Below are 27282 nucleotides of genomic sequence, written 5' to 3'. Positions count from 1 at the left end.
AGCACATAAAACAAATAATTCCTATTATATTGTTTAGAACTTATAAAATTTAAAAACAAAGGAGGTAAATACAAAAATAAAGTTCACCATGTTGAAAGTCATCCAACATAAATACAATTTGATTACATGGACTTTTATAAGAAAAATAAATTCTCTGGATATTTAATTTACTACATGATTATAGGTGTGCTACAAGTAAAATTGCAAACTTGTACTGAGAAATACTTTTTTAAAGCTGATTGAAATTGTACTATTGTACTGTGTGTTTTTTCCAAGAACTAAACTTGGAATCTAATCTGATTTAATTAGTCAGTCACAAGATACACCCCTTAATTACTCCATTAAATATGTAAAAAAAAATTAAAAATGGAATTTAGCTTAAATCAACCTTTCCCAATTGGTACTTTCTAAAATCTTCATTCTTCAAAAGCAGTACTTGGGAAGTTGAAGATGAAAATTAAAAGTTAAGCACTTTAAAATCTTACTTTAAATTTTTCACTGACATTAATGTCCACTTTAACAGTGTTAAGTTTTAACTAAAAGGCAACTCACAAATGGAAAATGAAATATCAAATCTATATTCTTAATAGTGTGGAATGTTAAATATTCAGCCCTACCCTAATACTGATATATAATCTAAAACTAGATTTGCATTTTTTTCCTGAAAGAAACTATACAATATTATTTAGTATTATATCTCGAATTATTTGCAAAATTGCAAGATTAATTAAAAGTATATTTTAACCCAGAATATTTATTTGAATTCAGTTTTGTATAGCTATTTTCAGCATTCAGTGTCTTTTATTTCAATAGCTTTTTAACTTATAAACAGTAATTCTAAGCAACAAATTTGTTACTATATAATATCATCATTAATATTCTTTTAATATAAAAACATTATAAATATATTGAAATCCTTGTGAAGTGTTACTCTACAATGTGCTGATTTTTACCACCAGATGGAGCTAAGTAACCACAAAAAATTCTATATAAATAACTCCCAATAATTTGCCAAGTTACAACTATATATCACCTTGTATTCCTGAACCATTCCATTCTGTGTGTCCTCTGGGGGAGGCTGCCAAGTTACTACAATTGCAGTGCCATTTCCATCATTCTTGGTGACTGAAACACTTTGTGGAGGCGCACTTGGAGCTGGTTTTGGAAGAAAGAATATATATATGATCAAAACTGCACTTTTACTATCATTTTACTATCACTAAAGATGTCATTTAAGAAGATACATTTAAGTCTAATAATCCCAAAACTTATCTTGCAATATCAAGTGATGGACAGGAGGAAGGGACGGAGGGAGGGAGATTTAATTTTAAAAAAAATATTACTTTTGTATTTTTCTGATATAGTGTTTTTTTGTAAACTGAACCAAATGTGATAAAGTCCAAATTGTTGCATAACTGAACACTTAAAAAGAATAAAAATATCAATCATTGATGTAGCAAAAAGAAATTCTTAGCAGTTGATACATGTCATCAATATAAGGAGAAAGATAAAAAAAAGAAATTTCTTTTTTTTAGTTAGAAATAGTTAGTTTTAGTTAGTTTTTTTTGAGTTAGAAATACTTAAAAAAAACCTAAGGCAGTTATAATACTTGCCTTCTTCCAAAGTTTTGGCAAATTTCACTTCACTATCAGCTCCTTGAAACTCATTAAAAAAAGGTCGAGCCTTAATTTCGTAGTTCATTCCTTTTTTGAGTTCAGGAATTACAATGCTGTTTTTTGTTGGTGTCCTTACATCAAAAATCGACCATTCAGATTCCCCTTGAGATGAAGCTGTTGGCCTGTACAAAATTTTATATCCCTGAATATATTGGGATTGTTGGTCAACCTAACATTAAAGACAGAACACACATATTAAATAGTGTATATATATAACACCATGTCATCAAACATTATTTTTATATTTAATTTTTCATGGTTATGTTTTCAATATAGTGTGTAAGTATGAGCATTCTTCAGCAGCTTTCAAAAGTAAAATTATCAAATTACCTTGCAAGTAAAAAGAGCATACACAAATCTTATTAATTAATGGCAGAATGTAAGGGCTCTGCAATAATTTTAGAAAGCCAGGTATTCATTTTAGTTTTTCTACTAGTTGACCGCATTAGTAGATTCAGACCAGAATTTAAAGGGAAGTTGCTTTCTCATATAAATGTAGAATTTAGCAAGTGGCAACACTTTGATGATCTTGGAAGCTAAGCAGGTTCTGAAGTGGGATTCTGCCAGTGAATTCCAGGTATGCAGAAGAGCAATAGTAGCTACTTATGTATTACTTCCAAGAAGTCACTATGAGTTAAATGTGACTTGAAGCAAATTTTGCTTTTATAAATCCAGAGCCATTAATTGGCTAAATCTAGGCTAAAGATACAGAAGGATCTTGACAAACTTGAACATTGGGCACTATCTAATAAAATGAAATTCAATGGTGAAAAGAGTAAGGTTCTACATTTAGGCAACAAAAACGAAATGCACAGGTACAGTATAGGTGGTACCTTGCTCAACAGTAGTAACTGTGAAAGGGATCTTGGAGTCCTAGCGGACAACCATTTAAATATGAGCCAGCAGTGTGCAGCAGCTGCCAAAAAAGCCAACACAGTTCTAGGCTGCATCAACAGAGGGATAGAATCAAGATCACGTGAAGTGTTAATACCACTTTATAATGCCTTGGTAAGGCCACACTTGGAACACTGCATTCAGTTTTGGTCACCACGATGTTGAAAAGATGTGGAGACTCTAGAAAGAGTGCAGAGAAGAGCAACAAAGATGATTAGGGGACTGGAGACTAAAACATATGAAGAACGGTTGCAGGAACTGGGTATGTTTAGCTTAAGAGAAAGAAGGATTAGGGGAGACATGATAGCAATGTTCCAGTATCTCAGGGGTTGCCACAAAGAAGAAGGAGTCAAACTATTCTCCAAGGCACCTGAGGGTAGAACAAGAAGCAATGGGTGGAAACTAATCAAGGAGAGAAGCAACTTAGAACTGAGGAGAAACTTCCTGACAGTTAGAACAATTAATCAGTGGAACAGCTTGCCTCCAGAAGTTGTGAATGCCCCAATACTGGAAATCTTTAAGAAGATGTTGGATAGCCATTTGTCTGAAACAGTATAGGGTTTCCTGCCTAGGCAGGGGGTTGGACTAGAAGACCTCCAAGGTCCCTTCCAACTGTACTATTGTATTGTATTATTGATAAATATGATCAAGTCAATATTTCTTAGCTTAAACAATTTTTCAGAAATAGTAAAACTCACAAGGTATTTTGAAGACAAAAATAATGGAAATGAACACTACAAAGGAAAAGATGTATTTATTACTTACATTTTAAATTTATTTAGGAATAAATTTAGCAAACAATGTATTTATAATTAGCACTAAAGACAGCCTAAATGCAAATGTGCTTTGAGCATAGCACTGAATCAAATGGACAGAAATGGATAGATTACTAGTGGAATATAAAAATAATTAATCCATCCCTGTGGTGGATTTTATCTTTACCCTTTTACTTCTGATTGTTCTGCCAATCTCTAACCCTAACCAAAGTTCATTAAATATAATTTACAGCTACTAAGAATACTCAACTGTATCTCACATTAAGGTAATAAAGGGGGAAAGATCAGCAATGGATCATTGCATTTTGGTATTCTTTGAGAGCTGTCAATCTATTGGCCACTCCATGTTGTTGCTGTTATTGTACTTACTGTCCAGTGAACTTCAATAGAAGAAGAAGAAAGAATTGTTGGATTATGGAGATGTAGGACAACATCACCCAGCTCTCTTTGTACTTGTTTATGATCCACACCCTGATTTGTTGGTGGAACATCTGCAACAATTTTAACAAATTATCAGACGTATGAAAAGTGTTGAAAAATAAATTTGCATGTACTAATCACCTTTTCTCAATTTTAGCACCAATATCTAATCAGCTGAATTTGAGAGTTGAGGAATTAATATTGTAATGCGGTATAAAAAATGTCATATCTAAGTCTATGTAAACATTTAAATATTAATATCATATACAGCAAATAAATATTGTAAATGAATTATAAACAGTGAAAAGTACCTAATTAGTAAATGCAAACAAAAAACAAAATCCTTAACTTTCTTAATATGTATCCTATACAAGATACTCTGAACAGAACTATGCATACTTTCAAATATGGGAATACAGGTATCTAAATCATAAGGCAGGCAATATAAATCAAATTAGGCAGTACTGGAGTTGTCCTAATGTGTTTGACATCACATAAGATATATTTCTTACATTGTATCTATTTCTTGGATTCTACTGCACTGTATTGCTTCATATTATCGTGACAATTGTACTTATACAAGCTTTGTTTTACTTTCATCAACATGTATTATGTGTTAGTGCTCCACAAGTTGTTCTGTCTTCATAGTTTCTTCAGAGAGAGAAAAATGTACATTTTTGACTTGCATCCTGTTATCTAAAAGAAAGCTTTACTAAGGTTTCTCCAAATTGTATTAATTGACTAAAATTGAGTCATATGATTTCTTGTATCACGCCCCCCCCTATAATTATATAATAACTATATGCGTTTTACACACACATACACACACATTTTACCTTGGGTTTTCACTGGGTCAGATATCTGACTGGGATCACTAATTCCATATGCATTGGCTGCACGAACGAGGAACAGATAAATGGCATTTGGTTTCAGTCCTTTCACTGCAAATGTTTCTGTTTTCACATTTTCTGCTACAGTTTGCCAGCTACTACCAGCTGCATGGCTAAGAAGACAGAATATATAAACCAAACAGGTTGATGCATGCCTCTGATTTAATAGTCTTAAAAGAAACACAACTGGAATACATGAAAGGCATAATACCTGAAGGCATCTATTATATAAGAGGTTGGAGTTGCACCTGAATTCAAATTAGGTTTCCATGAAAGAGTTACTGTATTTCTTCTGACATCAGTAATTTCAGGTTTTGATGGTGCACTAGGAATTAAATTAGGGTCAGTAGGTCGTGGTGGCTGCACTGGAATGCCAAATTCTAGAAAATGAAAGCATTTATTACTAAGAGCTTGACCTAGAATCTACTGTGGTCACATTAATGTGTTGTTTTTATTACATAAAAATTATTAGCTTATATTTAAAGTTTTTTTCTGTTCTCATGAATCCTGATTAATTTACCTTGAACTTCAATGTAAGCACTCCATGATGCTTCACCGCTTGAGGTTGAGGCAATACATGTGTACCGACCAGAATCACCCAGCTGAAAATTAAACACGTTTTTGAAATAATAAGAGCTGAACTCAGGGTATTTTTTGTCCTAGTCTACTACATTAATCAATATACCACATTGACTTTCTTCAGATTTATGTGCTACCTAATGAATAAGAGTTAAAATAAACATATAAATTTTGATAGAAAAAAAGGTACTCATATAAAGAACACACTTTAAACTGAACAAAGAATGCGAATGCAGATGAAACTAAGGTTACAGAATATAGCTATATAACTCTATTCATACATTTTAAAATCACCAGAGAGCAGCATTCAGAACCTCAAGCCAAATTCCAAAGAAAAGTAAAACATATATTTTAAAAAAAACATTTTAAGCTACCTTTGCATATCGAATCTGTAGTGCCCCGGATTCCAATTGCTTGATTCGAGAATCCTGAGTAGAGATAAGGACGCCATCTTTCCTCCAGAGGATTATGGGCATGACAGTGCCTGTAGCTATACAGTTGAGTATTAAAGTACCATCTACAGCTACAGTTTGATTGACAGGACCCTGACGAATCACAGGGGGAGGTCGGTCTACAATCACTGGCAGAAGAAAAAGAAGAAATTATGTTCACAAATGGAAGCACTTTTGAAATCATTTAAGCAACAGCAAATTTCCAAGGGAGACGGTGGTTAAGAAATATGAAATATAAATATATAAAATAAAATTAATTTGGGATTAAAATATAATGAAACATTATCTGATACAAAATCATTATTAACTTTTATTACTATTAAAATGATAATGGTAATAATATTTATATTATTATAAATATTTTACACTGTAAAACTAAACATGGATACTTTGTAACTTTTTCTATTTTAGATAAAGAACTGAAAACATGCCTGCATTTCTTCCTACTTATTTACATAGCATAACAAAATATTATAATGTAATTGAAACATTATGGCATGCAATGGTAAATGAAATTGGGATAACATCTCTAAATCTGTTTGTTAGATGAACAAAAAGCATTAGGCCAAAAGTTTGAAAGCTGTTGATTTCCAGCTTTGCAAATACATTATTTAGCAGACAATCATAAAGATGCAGAATTGTCAATTTTTACTCCCAAACTATTGCTACATTATTAGCAATTAAACATAAACTTACCATCAGTTACCTCTAAGTATGCTTTTGTTGTGATGCTGCCTGCAACATTTAAAGTCTGGCAGATATAATATCCAACATCAGATCTCTGGACATTTGTAATTGTAAGATCACCCGTCTGAGAGACTGAAAACCGGTTGGAAGACTGGGGTGGTTGGTAGGAGAACAGTAAGTTCTAGAATATAAAAAAAGTATAAAAAGTTGCAGGTATTGAATATATTAGTAGACACAAATATGGTAAGGTTAGTTAACCTTGGTTGATCTTGAAAATAAAGTAAGTCATCAGAAAATATCAGGGCTATTGGCTATATTGGAAAGTTGATAAAAGACCCCAGAAGAAAGCAACAGAAAAACTATGATTGCACTATTGTGAAGAAAACTATATACAGTAGGTATGCCTTGTAGTCACCAGGGGTCAACTTGACTTGACAGAAACTTGTCTTTTCTTAATAAAATCCATATGTTGTTACATAGAACTGAAGCTTCTGGTATGAAGTTTTGTGGCACTTCTAAGGACTGAGAGATTCTGTATCACATTTACATATAATTTTTTTTTCTTTTTAGACAAATTGACATGGGTATATATGTATGATAAGTATATAATATTCAGGAATCTGGATAATTGATGCTAAAGACAAGTGGAAAGGAAACAACCTTTCCTTGGTTGTTTAGAAAAATACCGTAGAACATGTTAACTTGCTGACATAGCAATACATTTATTATTTCTGCATGCCAATACATACAATGTCCATACAGAAAGACCAAAACAATAATAGGACTGTATGTCTATAATCAGAATTCTTCTACCATTTTAAATTATGTTGTGCTAAAACTGTTACACTGTTGAAAGAAAATAGTGAGACTGTTTTTCAATAATCAGTGAATATTTATTTGCTGAATCATCAACAATTTATTATGTAGATTGTTCAGGAATCTACACATTATTTTCCCTTTTAATTGGGATTCAGTCATAAGATTGGTTTCATATTGAAATTGGTTTCAACTTTTGTTCATTAATAATTTACATTATGTAATTGCCGTTTATTTTACCTGGCTTCCTTCTCTGCGCCAAAATATTGCTGGTTGAGGGTTCCCAGTTGCTTCACATTGGAAAGTGACAGTTCTACCTAATGTAGCTACTTGATCTCGAGGTTTGACAACGAAATGTGGTGGCTCTGAGGGAGAAATGAAGTCAAACCACAATTATCCATTACTAACATGGTTTAATTAATTTTAGCTGTTTCAGAAATTGACATCAAATTTCCATGTGGAAACTGAAATATGCAATTTGAACATATGTTGTTCTATCTTGTTGGTGCTAGGCTATGGTCAGGATTGTTTTATCAGAAACAAAGCAAGTAAAAATGAAATACAACACGGGCAACTTGGCTGTTTCTTTTTTTGCATCTGCTGTATGTCTGTAATTGCCTGTTTGTTAAATGTTAAGAAAAATGATAACCCCTTTCTTCCCCCCCCCTCTAGCCATGTTAGCTTAAAGAGCTGCTGCTATCCCAATAAGAGAAGCAGCTGAAAAATTTAATGGAGGTTAATAAATGAAACCCAAACACACACAAATCTCTGATTACAAAACTAGGGGTGTGTGGGAAGGCTTCAGCAATGTAGAGCATTAATCAAACTTTAATAGAAATAAACAATAAAATGGGTTAGACATTTAAAAAGAAGACTGCTTCATATCTTGCAGGTTAACTTCTAACGACTTTTCTTTTTATGATGAAGACTGTGTTCTACTTCAATAATGGTTGAATAACAAAGGAAAGCTAAAACTAACACATTCTTGCTTGCTGGCTTATAAAATTTGCTTAACGTAATACTTTATAGCTTTTCTGCAGATTCCCAAAATGTTTTGTATGAGGATTTTTGCCAAAGGACGCGGAGAATTTCTATCAGTTAAAAAGCTTTTATAATAGGTTTGATTTTGATGTAGAAATGGATATCAAATATTTTTGAATTTAACTCAGAGACTTAGAAATGTTACTATATAAATTGTAGTCATTTTATTTGTGTGTGTGTGTGTGTATGTAATTAGTGAAAAGGAATGAAATTAAAGCTATAATGAAGCAGACTAAATTGTTGATTTACTTAGTCAACATCTTCAAACAAAACGTGCATATAAATTAAGCAAATTTGAAACATCTGTTCGTCTTCATATTATAAATACTGCCAGTATTGTCCAAATTGTTTTATTTATATAAATGGTCACTACGTGGAATGGTAAACAGAACGTCAAAAATTATGCTGGTTTCATTAAGTTACGGCAGTTAAGTATATTAATGTAACTGACCTGGAATAGAGAAAAAATAAATTAAAAGCAGCCCTTTTAAAATAATATGTTGTGCAGAGCAAGAGAGATTCACAAACATACAGACTGAATAGTATCAAAATGAAATAAAAGGAAACAAAAAGGAAAGGAAAAAAAGTTAAAACTTTTTTTTCTATCTGAAAGAAATGCTTCGACTCTCCCCCTTTTTTCTCTATTGAGAATTCATCAACATTGTATTCCATTAGAAGACCATCCCCCAGAGTTATGTATGGCACCCAAGGCCTTAAACCTAGGTCTGATTTTGGGATTAATTGTATTTATGAATATGGTATTTTCTTTCTTTGTCCATTTGGATGCTTTTTAGCCTTGGGTTGTTAAGTTTTGTTGTTAGGTTTTAATTGCTTTAATGGTGTATATGGATCATCTTGGTCACTCAGAGTTTTTGGGAGTGGACAGGCATGATATGTTTAAGCAAGAATAATAGAAATAATGAGAATAAGAGTAAGAAGAATGATAATAATTATAAGAAGATTGATAGAACAAATTTCATCTTCCATTTCCTTTGTGGATTCTTGAAATCATTCCAAATATGGCAAAGTATGGGAAGTGCCATTGCATTCAATCAAGTTTCATGCATATGAGCATTACATTCAGCATTCAGAATGACAAACGAAGAGCTCTAAAGGTGGCAAAATAGTGATTATATCTGGTTTGGTTTGGAAACTAAGCAGTCAGGTCAGAGTCTGGATGGAAACTAGTCAGGTTTAAAGTTCAGCTGAATAGTAAAAAACAAAAACAAAACTAATATCTTGGAAGAAATTTGTTACGTCTATATTCTGTATTGCTGCCAATAATCTACATAAATATATCATAGAAGCCAACTGAAGTCTAAGCCAACTTGAAATACTTCTTAGTCTTACAAGAATGTCACACATAGTAATACATTACAGTGACATACCAACATTATTTGTTTCTTTAGAATTTTAAGAAAACATTATTTTGAAAAATAGTCATTTTTTCCTAAATAAAAGGTAGTTCTACATTATTTTATGGAATATAGTTTTTTCAATATTAATTAACATTATGCAGTAAATTATAATGTGATCCACAAGTGAAAGTAAGCTGTTTGACTATCATTTTATTAATGATTTTTAAGAAACACAAACATATTTCAAAAGAGCAATTCAAAAACTAACCAACCAACTACTCAACTACCTGCTCTACTTTTCTTGTAAAATATCCATTTTATTATTTTTTTAAATGGTAGGCTTATATTCTGAGTCTTGGTATTAAGGCTGTGTGTGTGTGTGTGTGTGTGTGTGTGTACATATAAAAATATCACACCACTATAAATATTTAGAGATCTGATATTGATCAGGACATTATTAGAAGTTAGATTGCCAACATGATATTACCAAAAATATCCTCAAAGTTATGTCAATATTACAGTAGTAATATAAGATCCCATAAGATATAAAAAGCCTAACTGGTACAAATAGCAAGGTACTTCTGGTTTTATGTGGTGTCTGATTTGAAGGAATTTAATGTAATAGAATTGAACAACATGGTTGAGTGCCTACTCAATGAAATATGTTAAACCAATCTTTACAGATAGTTATTCAGATTATATTTAAAAAACATATAGCAATTTGAAATCCATCTCCTATTTCTAACTGTAGCAAGATTAGCAAGTTCTTCTAATATTTAAGAGTTTTAATTCAGAACTACTGTTAGTCCACTTTTAGCTTTTCTTCCATTTTGTTCTTATAATCTGCACTTTTACACATTTTTTCCAAGAAAGGTTTTGATAGAGAACTTCATATTAGTTCCAACTTCTCCAGGTTGTGTTGTATCATTTTATGCATTAAGGTAGATTTGTTTTGTTTCTCTAAGCAATGGTCAAGGGAATGCAGATTTTTATCCTTCCTCAAATTATGAGAAAAGCAAATACAAACTTTTCGAGTTTCTCAAAAATTAATCTAACAAAAATCATTTTAGTAAAAGGATAAACTTATGTGAGTTATAGCTCATTTTATCTGCTATACAGAGTAGCTCACCTAATACAAAATTTAAATTGGGATAAGGTGGGGAAGAAGGGAAGGGAAGACATACTGGTTTTGCAGATAAAAGTTGCATATGAAATGGATTATAAATACCAAAACAATTAATGATAGTGATGAGGCTTTTTTTTTCTTTTTTGCTAATATTTATGCAAATATTGTCCTGTTTGTCTTTTATAGAGGGCATAAGAACATTGCTGGCAAATGAAGAAATGTATTAAAGAATCTGTACATGCATTATATGTAATCATGTACTAGTGAAAAATATATGTGAAAGTGTGTCCAGTCCCGTAGGTGTAGTTGTTGGAGCCTCTGGTTGTAGTGTTGATAAAATTATGGGGGGAAAGTACATGGAGGTTGTGTTTGTTGCAAGGTTGGTTTGTATATTAGCGTGTTTTTTTTCCAATAGAGTTTGTAGTTATTGTTGTTTAAGTATCTGCTTAAGATTGGATGGCTTTCTGTTTCCATCTATGGGAATACATAATGCCTGAAAAAAATGCAGTATCATATTCAGTTTGGCTGCATCTTATTAATAATGCAGTTACAGAACACAGAATAACAGAGTTGGAAGTGACTTGGAGGTCTTCTAGTCCAAGGGTACCCAACCCCTGGTCTGTAGACCGCAAGCCAGCAACCAGGCCATGCCACGCAAACAAGCAAATTGATTAATTGTTCTCACTGACTTGAAATTTATCCTTAATTTAAGGTTGAATCTTTCTTTGTTTAGCTTCCATCTGTTGAACAAGCTGTGGGTGTTCTGCTGTAACATTTTGTGCTTTCTCTATTTCTTCCCTAGGAATTGATCTGAGTTTATTGATTTGTCACTGGTTAGCTAGTTTAGTCTCTTAAATGCATCATATAATTTCAACAGTTTAGCTCCTATGTCAATGTGATTGTATCTTGATTTTTGATTACAATAGGCTAACACAGATTCCCCTCTTATAGGATCTACAATAAGAAAGTTCACTTCTTTATTGTCTTACCTGGCTGTCTTAATATTCTATTGAATCTTTTCATTGAGTTTATTAAAGGAATCCGTTGATACCCATCCTGATTTTCAGAATATTTTGATAGTATTGAAAAAGTATTAATGTGAGTATTTTACATGGTTTTCAAAAAGACTATATTGTTATTAGACTAATTTCACCATTTTTCCTCAATGTGTATGCTTAATAATATATTAACTTGAAAATTCCATAACTATCTGACAAATGTGATGTGAAATGTATGCATATACACACTATACTTGTTATTGCAAATGTTGGTGAATGTGTTTTTATTTCTATTTTTAATTTACTCATTCATTCATCTTTTATACAACAAATTTTATTTATATGTAAACATCATGATTAAGATTATCTCTAACTTTTTAAATTTAGGATTTGAAATTTGAAATAAATGCTACTCCTTATCAAATATATTGACTTGTCTACTCTTTAACTCTATAGTTAAATAGTTTTGAAAATTGTATAGCTTTTATGTTATAATAAAGAAATTACTAGGATAAAAAATATTCTCCTATAGACTTGCATCCTTGGAAAGCTATTAAAAATGAATGGGAAATAGTTTGCCTTGCTTCTAGGAGATAATAAACCAATGTTGGGATTATCATCAAAAAGACTTTTCTAAGGGATAAAAGTGGCTTCATTTAGAAAGAAGAAATGGGAAACTATTCATTTGTAAACATTTAAGTTATGTTAGAAGCCAACACAACAACAACCTTTTCTCACCAATTTGATCCTGGGATAATAGTTTTCATTTGTTTCTGGATAAACTAGTAAATGAATCAATATAGTTAATCAGTTGAAATCAATGATTCTGGTTAGATTGCTCTTAATGATGCTTGTAAGTTAAGTAATGCAAAAGATTTTTCATCTGTTGAATAACAGAATCTGAAGAATAAAATGTATTTCTATAAAAATAGAATGATTATTTTATATGTGGAACATTTCATTATTTTTTAAAAATGGTACATATTCAAAAATATGTTTATTTTGGGATTTGCTGAAGCAAAATACATATATTAAGTTAAAATTAAATAAGAACTTATAAACAAAAATAAGTAACAATGCAGTAATTAAAGCAAAATAAAAGTAAGCAAGCCATTACCTTAGATGCTTGCCACAAAAATTACCACACTTCATGTAGAATGTGCCTTTTGTGGTCTGTCCAGGCAGTACAAGTGAAGGTTGGAGGATGATTTGTTGGCAGATATGAAAAGGTATGGATAGAGAGGGGGAGACATGATCCAGTCACAGGAATAACGGTGATTAGAAGATGGCCAATAAAATTTCAACTTACCAGATACAACTAAAACAAAAGAAAGGAAAGGAAGAACAAAAACATAAAACAAAGAATAAATCAACTCAAACATGAAATGAGATGAAATAAAATGAATGTGCTTTTAAATCACTAAAATTATTTTTTTTCAAAAAAGCATGATATAAATAAACAATCAAACTCTAATTTATATACAAATATTTAAATATGTAAGATGTAATTTATAAAAATGCAACTTATCTGAAGAGAAATGTTCAAGGTTTACAAGAAACAGCACAAAATAGATGGCATTATAAAAACAGCTCTCTTAGCTTTAGAGAATGCTTACATTTAATGGCTTGGATATATGAAGCATGAAAAATGAAGGACAGGCAAGAAATTTACTTTAGTGTGAAAGGTATCTATACTTCTAATAAACAAGTGATTGTATTTCTATGTAGGTGTCTCAAAAATTTTAAATTTTATTTTTAAAATCTGATATACAAGAAAGAAGAAGCATGATTCAACTATAAGTATATTATTATATATACAACAATATGAAAAATTTCCCAATTTTTTAGTGGTGTTGGCCTTCATGTGCATTGAATTCTTCCCCAAAACTAGGATAATTCTTATTCTTATTAAACTATCTAGTTACATACAGTTCCTGAGCAGGTGAAGACATGAGCAGAGGGGGCAAACATTAGGCAGTCAACTTTCTTTAAAACTACAGTAATTCAGTACTTTTTCCCTACTCCCATTATTTTCCATTTGAAAACAGTTGGATTAAGTCCTCCAAATTTTACCATTTGCTATTTAAAATACAGATTAATAAACATTACAAAATGAATGTCAACTTAAATGCCAGGGAATTTTCTAATGGTGCATCCTTATTCTGCCACTATTTATAAAAAAATAACAGATATTGGTAACTCTACTCTATTTAAAAAAATTTCCCATTCAGAAATTCACATAATTCAGATACCTATAAAATAACTTTTTTAGACTTTACCATAAAACCACTGAGGTCAAAATATTTTGCTTTATGTTTACAACTGTATGCTTTATACTATAATTTACATCAAATGTAAAATAACAATAATAGAAAATATATAAACATAGAATAAATAAAAACGCTGAATATATTGTACACATAGGGGTATACATAATCATTAGAGATTCTGGATAAAATCTATCCATGTGGTAGCATAGAGTAGAGTAGAGCATTACTTGATAGACATAATTGATTGTTGCAGAAACATATAAATAATAAAATGAGTAGTAATCTACTCATTATATCAGTGAAATAGCTAATAATTAATATAACTTTTGATTTATAAATGGTGAAATCCAGTTCTAAAAAGAAAGACACCCTGAATATCTTAAGCCTTTCAGTGATCTCATTTAGTTTTACCCTTTTAGGCAGAAAGTAAAACCTAATTACTGTTAAACACGAGTTCATAATTAACACATAAATATCTGCTGTAGGCTTGCATATATAATAAGTGTGATAATATTTCACATACTAAAATTAGTTAAGAGAAACAAGAATTTTTGTTAAAGCAAACAAACAATCCAAACTACTCTGAAGAAATACATAGTACTGAATGGATATTTAGAACAGGAAGAATCATTGTTTATAAACTTGAAAGAATTTGAGATATTATTTACAAGTCTAGTTTCTAATCTGTAAAATAAGGAATTTAAATACACATAGTACTATAAAATAAATGAATTTATAATTTTTAACAGTATTTTTAGCAAATTACACCCAAAAGGTGTTTAGTTTTTGATAAAGCTACATATTTTTTAAAAAATAAGGATACTGAAAATACACATTTATATGGGAATAACTGAGGATTATAAAAATGTATCTACTTTTGCTTTGATGACATTCACCTTGAATATTGCAGACATCTTTTGAATGATCACAAAAATTTAGAAAGGAGCAAGATTTTATCACTAATATTCAATGTCTTATGGAGATTTAATTTTCCCATTTCAACTCCTTAAGATTATGAAAAGCATACATAAATCTATGAATTATGTTTAGCATGGAGACATTTAAAGCAGTGAGAATTTATTGCTTTATCAAGTTCTTTCCCACTGTCAGTGAGTCAGAGAAATACTCTCCAGCCTTTGGCGATCAAAGAAATCTGTCTCATCTAATTTCTAAACAAGTCTCCAAAGTCAAGACGATTTTAAGTTGCATACTTCTTCATATTCATATTATGATATTTGCTTATTCCTACTAAATTAAATCTTTAAGTAGGCTAAATATTTGCAGAATAGCAATACTCTATTGTCAAGTTAAGAATTTCTATAATAAGGCTCTTCCCTGTCTTATTTTTCAGGAAACACGGTATTTAATATCTAGTTGGTTAATTTGAGAAATGGTGTGACTTCATAAGCCATTTCTGTGACTTCATAAGCCATTTCTCCCCATAGTTTCAGAGTTGAGCAAGCCCAGTAAAACTAGGGAATTAATAAAGGATCAGAATAAAAATATATTAATACAATTATTGTGAAATCTGTTTAATATAGCTTTTTTAGCTTATTATTCAAAAGTAAAGTGTTTGCCATGTATTTAAAACATTTTTAAAAATTGTTTAATGCTAATAGTTAAACAATTTTAATATTTATTATCTTTTATTCCAGAGAATGGTATAGAATAAAATTAATAAAACACATCTACAAATATAATCTTCCCACAAACTTGATGAAAACTGAATAAGTTTAAGGTTTTGATTCCTACAATATTGATCTCAGTGCCCCAGAAGCTCGCTTGGCCCCTTTATGTCTGATGTTTCTCTAAGAACTGTAAAAAAGTTTTTTCAGCAGGTTTTCAAGTCCAAATAAATTCCAGATCATATTGCAAGATGTTACCCATTTTACCTAACCTGTCACCTGGATTCACCCAATTATTATTCAGACTTGAAGAAATCTAAATGATTATCTACAGCATAATTGGACAGTTCACAGATGTCTCCCCCACTCCCATTTTTCCCCAAAGGGTCTGGATCATTCTAAAACGTGATATATTCCTGAAATGCAGATGAAGTAAGAGTCAAAAATAACACACCACCCTTATTGCCACTGCAAGGACTTGAACACAGACAGATACTATTTGCTTTTGATCTAATGCTAGCATGGCTCTTTTCACTTGCTTTTATTTTTTAGTTGCATTGAGGACAATGGATTGGTAACTGGGAAGACGCCCCACAGATGCAATCATGTCAAAAGCCTGGGTCATGTTTATTTAGAAGCCTTTATGGATCATAGCAAAGTTTTTGTATGTTCAGTTGAAGATGCCAATGGAATGCTTGAATCATAAGCAGTTACAAAAATACACAGAGCAGATAGAAGACAAAAACTGGATAAAGCAGCAGATTTTTCTTCATAGATTAATCTGATAATTGGCATCATGGATCAAGATCACTGGTCATCTTTCATCATTGATGACAGAACTGCTTACTAGATTGTCAGGAAAATTCCTAAGTATCTTTTGAAAAGTTCCATGATACATCAGATACTTGAAGTGAATCAAATGTGTATTTTGCCTTTGCAAACTGCAAGATATTCACAATCTGCAGTTCTACTAGGAAGTGACTTGACTGTGGAAAAGGTCAGATGTCAGTATCCTCAATTATCAGATCACATCTCATGTTTCTAAAACCAGATTTAGTTTGGTGTGATGCAAAGCCAACATTGCCTCTGACACGTTCATAGTTGCTATGAAGCCATTTCAAACTATTCTACACACTGAAGCAAGGGGGCACAGAAACTTTTGATAATTGTGGCTAGATAACAGAATGGGCACAACCACTGTGCAATCCATACTTACAGCCAAATTCCTGATTGTTAATGCTATTAGGCGGTGGAATAGCTTGTCTCCTGAACTGGAAGTTTCATCCCTGGAAATTTTAAAGCAAATATCGGCGATCCATTTGCTTATGATGGAATGAGTTTCTGCCCTGGGTAGGGGATGGACTAGAAGACCACAAAGGTCCCTTCCAACCCTATGTATCAGATACTGGTTATTGAACATTCCAACTACCTCAACTTTCTTTTTGAATTTTCAGGAGTACCAATTAATAGCATGTAGATACACTTTTATTTCTGTTACTGAAAAGAAAGCATCATGGCTCTAGGCTATGATGCTTTTGAACAAGAGTTAGATTTTATCACGATAAACTAAAAAGATCTTATCTTGATCAAAGTGAGGGGGGAAAGTGTGACACGTCACAAACCTTTCCCAAAGGTCAGATCTAAATAAAACTTTGCAAGTATCTGAAGAGTTTTGATTTCAAAAACCTTTAATAGTTATATACTATACTAGACCATATAATTGTAATACCTCTAGTCTTTGCTTAATGACCATAATTGGGACTAGTAATTCAATCACTAAGCGAAGCAGTTGTTAAGTGAAACATCATGTGACCAACTTTCTTAACAACTGCAGTTGCAGCAGTCCGCTGTTGTATTGATTAAGCAAATCACCTCTGGTTGTCAAGTGATGTTACCATGACTTGTGACCTCCTGTCAACTCCCACATTACATTTGCTTGTCAGTAGCAGACTATGAAGGTCGAAAATGTGATGACCAGTGTACATGTGCAACAGTTGCCATGCACCTCTATTGAGATCATATGATTAAAAGACACTGTGACGGTCATAAATGTAATGGCCAATTGTAAATCACTTTTTCCTGCCACATTGTAACTTTGAACAATTGCTAAATAAATGGTTGTGAAGTAAGAACTACCTGTAATAAAATTCTTCAAAAACTGTCAAGCACTTTCCAAATTTGGAGCACTGAATTTTTCAAATTTGGAGCACTGAATTTTTCAAATTTGGGGCAATGATATCAAATGACTGCAACTACAATAAAATTTTAATGAAAATAATTTTGGTCCACTTTAGTGTATAAAATATTTCAATCAGAAAATAAAACAACTGTAGCAAGGGGTCAAATAACTTTTAGTTCTGTGCTATAGAACAGAACATAGTAATTGGAAGATGAGACAGAAAAAGATTTTTTTAACATCAATGGTACTGATTCAAGAGCATTTATTCACTGTCTATAAAAATGAGACCATTGTTTTTGCCTTGATTTTTTTAGTATCATTATATTTAGTATTTGTTTAAAAAAACTCAATATATTAAGCATGGAACGCTTACGCTATGATCTTATATCCTTATTTTTTTAAACAGTTTTGAGAGAAAGTGTATATTACTGTGAAATAACGAGTGCAAACTAGGTTATGAGAAAATGGGAAATCAGATGATCAAATTAAATGAGCTTGCAGACAAAATTATATGAGAGCATTGCCAGCCTTCAGCCAAAAAAGAAAGCGAATAATTATTTAAGGAGTGAACATTTTGAAGGTTTGTGTGTGTGTGTGTGTGTGTGTGTGTGTACAGTATGTACATATATGCATATATATACCCTTATATACGTACATACACGGTGTGTGTGTATTGCTTATCTTAATATATTAACTGAGTTCTGCAAGACATTTATACTACAATGGAAACAATACTCTTGTGAACTCTGTTCTCTTATTAATATCTGAAATTACTGTAACTATAGTTTGGAGTTGTTATTTTAATAAATACCTTGTTTCTTAAGAAACAGAAAAACATTATTTTGTTTCTGTTTTAGACAAGAACGTGTACAAGTCTGTAGATAATACATACAGTAGATTATACATATAAAATATATATAAAATATGTTTTTAAATTACATCTTTGATAGGATTCTTAGATACTCCCCACTAGGAAATTATAGTGTATTTTGGCCATTACTGATGAGATATAAAAGTTATTATAAAGTTGGATAATACTACAACCTAGATATTGTAAGTCACAAGGAAATAAGTCATATAATTCAACCTTTCATTAATTATTTTGTTATTGTTATTTAAACAACATATTTTAAAGAATACTGAAGTACTTAGGTTATTTTCATTATGAAACATAACTCAAAATGTCGTAGTGCACTACTTTACATAATAGAAATCTGTAATTAGATCTTAATGATCTTTCAGATTTTTGATAATGAAATAATATGCTTTTATTCGATCCATGCATCTGCCATGTACACTTATCTATTTTAGTCTTAAAATGACATTAATATATTTTAAAAAATAGTACCTTGAACTGTTAAAGTTGCTGATGCTTCTGCTTTTCCAACCATATTTTCTGCAACACAAGTGTAAGAACCCATGTCTCCTGCCATAACTTTTCGGATTTTCAAGGTATGGTCATCACGTATTTCATATCTAAACAAACAAAAAGTTTGAAATAGATTAGGTTGACTTGATAGTTCATTTATTTATTTATTTTACTAATTTTGGGGTGGAGTATCATCTGTACGCTGATGATACTCAGCTGTACATTTCCACCCCAAACCACCCCAACGAGGCTGTCGAAATGATGTCCCGGTGTTTGGAAGCCGTCGGGGTCTGGATGGGGGACAACAGACTCAAGCTCAACCCCTCCAAGACTGAGTGGCTGTGGCTACCGGCACCTCGGTTCAGCCAGTTGACACCATCACTGGCCATAGGGGGCGAGCAATTGCCCCCTGTGGAACGGGCGCACAATTTGGGCGTCCTCCTAGATGCCCGGCTGTCGATGGATGACCATGTGGCAGCCGTGGCAAGGGGGGCGTTCCACCAGGTTTGCCTGGTGCGCCAATTGCGCCCCTTACTGGACCGGGATGCCCTACGCACGGTCACTCATGCGCTGGTGACGTCTCGTCTGGACTACTGCAATGCCCTCTACATGGGGCTCCCCTTGGGACGCGCCCGAAGACTACAGCTAGTCCAGAATGTGGCTGTGCGGGCCATCATGGGGAGTACTAGGTACTCCCACATAACACCTCTCCTGCGCGAGCTGCACTGGCTGCCTGTGGTTTTTGGGTGCGTTTCAAGGTGTTGATTACCATCTTTAAAACGCTCCATGGCACAGGACCTAGCTACTTGCGGGATCGCATCCTACCACACACATCCCTGAGACCAATTCGCTCTCACAGGGAGGGACTCCTCCTGGTGCCGTCCACCAAGCAATGCCAACGGGCGGCGCCTAGGAGTAGAGCCTTCTCTGTGATGGGCCCAACCCTCTGGAATGACCTCCCTCCCGACATTAGAACCACCACCGACTTCCGCTCCTTCCGTCAAAAACTAAAGACTCACCTGTTTCGACTAGCCGGCTTGGCCCATCCATAGTTTTATCTCACCTCCTGCCAGATATTTTAGTTGGGTTAATTTTAACTTTCTGGGGTATTTTTAGGGGTTATTTTTAATATGGTTTTAATAGCTTTACTTTAAGATACAGTCTTTTAACCTCCTCATCTAATTTAAGGATTTGTGTATTTATATTTATTCCTATGTATTTGTGTTTTAATTTGACTGTACACCGCCCCGAGTCCCTTTTGGGAGAGGGGACGGTCTAGAAATCTAAATAAAAGTAAAGTAAAAGTAAGTAAAGTAATTTATATAATCACCCATTTCACAAAACAAGCAACTCTGGGTGGCGTAGGAGAACAGAAGATAATTCTTTAAAACTAGATTGTGTGTGTGTGTGTGTGTGTGTGTGTGTGTGTGTGTGTGTGTATACATGCATACTGTACATACATACAGTATATATATACAATTTTTATAATAGGAAACACATGTTAATGTGTTATATGAAATAATATATATGCATTGTTATTATATAGCTTATAGATCTATTATAATTTTAATTATAAATACCAGTGCCAAATATATATATTGTAGAGTCAATATAAATAGAAAAGTGACCTCAATGGTGCCAATCACCAAATTCCTGCTCCTCTAATCAGAAACCTAACCTGAATCCTACCTTAGTTTCTGGTCTTCCAAATGAATATAAAGCTGGATAAGAACACTTTATACATTTACATTGTACATGTCATTCTTATAGAATTACAGGGTTGAAAAACAACTTGCAGATCTTTTAATTCAATTCCCTGTCCAGAAAACTGATATCATGTATCCCATTAGCTTTCTCATATTTAAGTTAAACATACTCAGATCCACTAATAATTATTAAAGGCACAGTGTGCCGTATTGCAAGCTAATTCTGCATAATGCCAGGAGTTGGATCCTGTTTGACTCAGCCTTCCATTCTTCCGAAATCAGTAAAATGAGGAGCCAGACTGTTGGAGGCAATATGCTGACAGTGTAAAGCATTTGGAGAGTGCTGTAATACACTATGAAATGGTATATACTATATGTGCTACAGCTATTTGTAGTATTTAGCTCTCAGCCCCTCACATGCCTGCTGCTATTTTCTTTTCTATATCTCTATACTCTTTTATAGACAGAACCCTCAAATTAGGACCATAATTGCACTCAGAATTATGTCATAAGTTGTGATCATAAGTAGAGGCATCATATGACCAGACCTGATTTTTTTGAGTTTTGCTTAAGCAAGCATAGTGGTCATCAAGTGAACATGGCAGCTATTAAATGAACATGGCAGTTGTTAAATGAACATGATGGTTGCTAAGCACATGTGACAGTTATTAAGCCAGCAATTTTCCCCAATAGGTAGTTCTGAAACTGGAAATAAACACTAGAAACAAGCAAACAACATAGCAAATAATGGTCACATGATCATGAGACACTACAAATGGCATAAAGATGAATCCGTTTCCAATTGCTCAAAACGCAATCCAATGACTGTGAAGAGGTTATATCCATAACTTCAGAAATGAGTAATAGGTACTGTATTTTTGGAGTATAAGACGCACCGGAGTATAAGACGCAACAAGATTTTGAAGAAGCAAATTTTTTAAAAAAGTTTTTGCACTCTGCAGACCTCCCGGTTTTTTGTTTTAAAAAGGGCATGAATAGCCTTTAGAAGGCTTGAAGAGTGCTCCTGGGGGCTGTGGAAAAACTGAGCAAAAAATAGCCTGTTTTTCGCTCATTTCTGCCCTCCCTAGCCGCCAGGAGCACTCTGAAAGACTCCTAAAGGCTATGCACGGCCATTTTGGTGAAGTGGGAAGGGTTTCAGGAGGCCCAAAATGCTGTATTCAGTGTATAAGACACACCCAGATTTTCAGCCTCTTTTTTTGAGGGAAAAAGATGCGTCTTACACTCTGAAAAATAGGGTAGTTTCTGTGTGTGTGGGTGAGTGTTCATCGTGCCTTTGAATGGTTATTAAGTAACCAGTTGTAAGTGAAGGACTACCTGTATTTCTTAAGACTAAAACATATAGCTGTTTGTTATGTTCCATCAACTAAGCGGATAGAACATTAACAGGTGAGAAGACTGCAATTATAAAATAGTAGTTTGTTGCTCTTTAATGGAAGCATGTCCCTGTCTCCTATAGCAGCATCCAATTTTATGCATTCATATCCATTGCTTTAAGAAAAAAAAATTAAAATGTCATTATCCAATGATATTAATAATATTAAGATGAGTTACAACTCAGAATGAAAACTGATTTAATCCAGAACAATTTCCTCAATAATAAACTCTGTGTCTAAAGTAAATACACCAAGAAGTTAGTTTCTGCAGCTGAATATTATAAACAGGTATCATGACTAAGAGTTGTTGTTATCTTAACCCTTTAATAACTTTAAAATTAGATAAATCCAATTTTGATTTGAAAGCAAATCCCCTACGACCTTTACACTGTTATCATATTTTTGATACATCAGGTTTATATTTCAACCACCTCTAAAATTCAAGAACACAGCATATTGTACAATTTTGTTCAAAATATTATTGAAGTGAACTGTACCTTGATTTAGGTAGCTCCCCATCATCCTTTCGCCATCTTAGTGTTGGCACTGGATCTCCACGTGCTTCACAGTAAAACTCTGCACTGTCCTCTACGGTTACTGCTAAATTACTTGGTCTCTTTACAAATGATGGTCTTTCTAAAGAAAACAAATGACAACTAGATATTAGCATGGAAGAACATGATACTTGCAAGTCCCAAGAGTAGTTTGAACACAGCATAGTCAATCAAGAACCTGAAACATGCTAGGACCTAGACAATTTAAAGAAAAACATAGCAGAGAATCAGAAAATTGATCTGAACAAATGAAGCAATTAAGATTTATAATTATGTTATTTAAATGCCCAGAAAATCTCAAAGATTTTTGCAAACCCCCCTGAATTTACAATCTATCTCCTGCTTATTAATTCTTCACGTTATAAGGGAAGTAAAACAAAACAAAAACTAAATTCCTTTGTGAAAAAGATACTCACTTTGGAGAAAGAAAACTAAGATAGAACAAAGACACGTTTCAGTACACTGAAACTCAATTCTGAAATGAATATATCACAGTGAGATGTTCAGTGCTTCAGATATGAAGGCGAAAAGATTCTTTCATGGGAAGTATTTCTAGGAAAATATGTGTTAGAAGGAGATGTTGCCTGCATGTGCATGCCCATCTAGAAATGTATAATAACATAAGGACCGCACTAATAGATTGGATCCCTGGCCTGTCCAGTACAGCATTCTGTTCTTACAATAACCAACTACTGCATAAGGAACTAAATCATATCTTGTTGGTACTTCTTTAACTCTATTGCATGTGGCCATCATGCAAACTCAGGGAAAGACAACTCTTTCATGGAACTACTGACAGATGTGATAAATAATACTTCCTCTTGCTCCAAGGTACTTTTCTTCTTTTGATATGAAGCACTGCACATCTGTAATATATGATTCTTACATCTTTGAATTAAAATGTCCACTTTGGTCTAGATCAGGAGTATCAAACTCAAAGCCCACGGACCGGCTCCGACCCGCGGGGCTGTTCTGGAAAATGTAAGGAGCCAGCCCGCGTCGCTTCAGACTGGTTTACCCAATGCAAAGAGGAAACATTGGGCCAGCGTGGTTTCTGCCCGATCTACCCAATGCCAAGAGGAAACATTGGCCAGCATGACTTCAGCCTGGTCTATCCAATGCAAAGAGGAAATATTGGGCCAGCATGGTGCAATGAATAAACATGCCAGCAGTTTGGGGAAGTGGTGTCAAGCTGTCCACGCCCACCTAGTCAGCCATGCCCAGTGAGTGGCATCAAGCTCACCATGCCCATCCAGTTGGCCACGCCCACACAATCGCCTAAAGTCAACCACAGACCTGATGTGAAGTTGAGTTTGACACCCCTGTTCTAGGTAATTGAACTCCTAGAAAGTAATATATACAGCCTAGGTTAATAAGCACTGTCATGTTTAACTTCAGCCTTTCAGGTACAGTTCCTAGCTGAACTATGAGATTCATTTCTCATAATCATCTGCATTTTGTAGTTTTAAAACTAAATTATGTATAGCCTTATGTATAGCTATATTTCTTATAGTTTCTCTTTGAAGACACAGCATACACAACATGTTTTAGTCATTCCTTATTTTTTGTAGATGTTATAATATTTATCAGGATAAAATGCAACTTATTTTTTTTTTTGAGGAAAGAGTAGTTCAGGCCAGGATTCACAGGAATCCAGTTGGAATATTGTAACATGTTATGTATAGGATTACTACTGAGGCATATTCAAAAGCTTAATCTCGTTCAGAATACAATGGCATATGCAATTTTGAATACACTGCAGCATATCCATGTACTGGCTTCCAGTAAACCACTGATGTTGTTCACCTTTAAAGATATATGTGACATGGAACCGGGTTATTTGTGGGATTCATTTCTTGCAGGACCAGTTTCTCCCTTACTCTCTATATCTGGCAGATAGGCCATACTTGGGCACTATTAGCAATAATTAGCAATAATTCTTAAACAAACAAACAAATCTTTACCAAGAACAGTTAGTTCTGCTACTTCACTTTCTCTTTCTCCAACCATATTTGTTCCAACACAGACATATTTCCCTGCATCATTTTTTCTGGTATAGGTGATCATCAGCTTCCCTCCTCTGATCTAAAACAAAAATGATAAGTATTAATAATGTCTTAATAAAACATGAGCAAACAAATTAAAATATTTGCATACAACATAATTATAAATATAAACTAACTCATAAAAGAAAATGCATTTTATTAAAAAAAACCTGACAGTTTATTTGAATGGACAATACAATTTTAAAAAACATTGATTTAAAAATAAAAGTACTTGTGGGAGTTTGTTTTTTTCAAATGTGTGATAATTGATGTTGATGATCAAGCTGTGAAATTCAAATAATTAAACTTTGTGTTTCTTATATAATATGACAAATTATCAGATATTTTCAATTTAGGGATTATAGATAAAGATGCCTTGAATTTATTTTTCACTAAAAGTGATACCTCTATATACTTTCTTGGCATGTTATGGAACTAGACTGCCTTCATGTTCTTTCAGTTTGTTTTCTCTCGGTCTGTTTTGGGATTTTTCTGGCAATATCCCAAACAAAAAGAAATCTACTCTGAATTGTTTTAGCCTTTTGTTGTTGTTGTTAAACTAAGGTTGGTTAGGTGCTACTAACCAGTTGATTATCAGCTTCAAAAGTCTATATAGGAAAAACCTTTCTCTAAATAGACAATGTTCTCTAGAAATACTATGGAATACTATAGTATAAATTCATCAGAATGTCTGTGGTTATTCTATAAGCATTCTATGAAGCTAGTTTATCTTCTATAATGAGCAAAAATAAATCAGTCTTACAATATCTGAAAATATATGCCAAATGCTCAGTTATAGTTTCCAGTTATTGGTAAATATACTACCACTGACAGATCAAGATACGAGCATGGATTTTTCAATTAAATACAAGTTATTAAAAAATGACAAATTTTACAATATTTAACTGGAAAATTCTTCTTTGTTTGATAGGAATATTTAAGCATAGCAAACAAAAATAGAACTAATATAAATACCCCGTTTTCCCGAAAATAAGACCTCCCTGGATAATAAGCCCAATCGGGCTTTTGAGCGGATGCACTAAAATAAGCCCTCCCCCAAAATAAGCCCTCCCTGAAAATATTGCAACACAGCAGCAGCCATGAGGTGACCACGCTCACTGCCTCCTGCACCTCAAAAATAATACGTAAAAAAATAATAACCTCCCTGAAAGTAAGGTGAAGTGCTTATTTTGGGAGTCAAAAGAAAATAAGACCCTGTCTTATTTTTGGGGAAACACGGTATATCAATGGAAGTTAACAAATTATATATATCTCCTTAGACCTGTTATGAGAAAAATATGAATCATAACTATTAAATGTGTTCATGTTCAAAAGTGGTTTGCCTCCTAATAGCAAATGTTGAAGAAAAATAATAGTTTCATATTCTATTTGTAGGATTTTGTTTAAAGGGTTATTTACTTGCTTTCATATTTCTGAATTTTTGCCTGATTTTGCTAATATAATCAGGGCTTCACGTGAGTGCTACTGATACATAAAAAGACTGAACAACATTGACCTCAAAACATGATTATTTATTTAATTTATCTAATAAACAAAACAATCTCACTTGTGATTTGCCTATGAAAAAGAAATCACTGTTGCAATTCAAACTACAGTAAATTATAATACTATTAAACTATAGTAACTATAATCAAATGTTTCCTATAATTATAGAACAATCTCTCATAGGGTATATATTTGGCCCATTCCTCCCAAGCAATTGCTTCAATGAAAGCAATGTTTACTTATGATCCAGCTAATAATATTTCTATGAGATTTAGTTCCAGACTTCAATTTTGGCTATTTCAAAACATCATTTTTTTCTTTATATTTATTATTTTAAAATAAATATCCATTCACTAGTATAGTTGGCATTGATGTCTTACTGTATGATCCAGTTATGTAAGATTGACCTGATTTTATACTGAATAACTTTTTGTAGAGTTCTGAGATCCTTCAATAATAACTGCTTGTCAGGGCCTGAGACAATAAAGTATCCATAAATTATTCCACAACCAGCTTCATGGTTTATTATTAGCTCTTTATTATGAGGTTATTAGCATATAATGCACTACTTGATTTCTTGCAGACATAACAGCACTGATATTGCCTGAACATTCTTGCTTTTGACTCATTTTTTGAAGCCAAGACCAATGACAAAGAGACAGAGATCTGAAGATCATCTGGACTGATTTAAACAGGATAGACTCTCTTAAGAAGATTAAAAGCTTCAGTGACCAAAGTTTATCCATTTTAGTAAAATGAGTCTGCCTGCACTTCAGTAGAACTTCAGAACTTTAGAAATGATTCTGTAATCTTTTCAGATCAGACAGATAGGCATCACAGATTTTTCTGTATAGATCTTAATATTTTTCTTTATAACTCAGCATGCCATGCTTTAAAATCTGTGTAGTAAGATATGCAATA

General features: G+C 33.0%; 1 protein-coding gene across 1 annotated transcript in view; it reads right to left on the bottom strand.

The window, feature by feature from the left end:
- Positions 1–27282, bottom strand: part of ROBO1 (roundabout guidance receptor 1) — a 464376-nt gene that overhangs the window by 45131 nt on the left and 391963 nt on the right. Inside the window, exons 6-17 of the mRNA XM_081951684.1 lie at positions 24775–24895; positions 22754–22892; positions 19136–19263; positions 7431–7555; positions 6384–6555; positions 5610–5815; positions 5177–5258; positions 4868–5036; positions 4603–4769; positions 3716–3837; positions 1614–1845; positions 1034–1155 (exon numbers count right to left, since the gene is read on the bottom strand). Of these exons, the coding sequence (XP_081807810.1) occupies positions 1034–1155; positions 1614–1845; positions 3716–3837; positions 4603–4769; positions 4868–5036; positions 5177–5258; positions 5610–5815; positions 6384–6555; positions 7431–7555; positions 19136–19263; positions 22754–22892; positions 24775–24895 (1785 nt within the window). The remainder of the gene's footprint in view (positions 1–1033; positions 1156–1613; positions 1846–3715; positions 3838–4602; positions 4770–4867; positions 5037–5176; positions 5259–5609; positions 5816–6383; positions 6556–7430; positions 7556–19135; positions 19264–22753; positions 22893–24774; positions 24896–27282) is intronic.

This window comes from Natrix helvetica (assembly GCF_964273705.1).
Source record: "Natrix helvetica genome assembly, chromosome: 4".
NCBI lineage: Eukaryota > Metazoa > Chordata > Lepidosauria > Squamata > Natricidae > Natrix > Natrix helvetica.
This window is presented reverse-complemented; position numbering and strand designations above follow the sequence as displayed.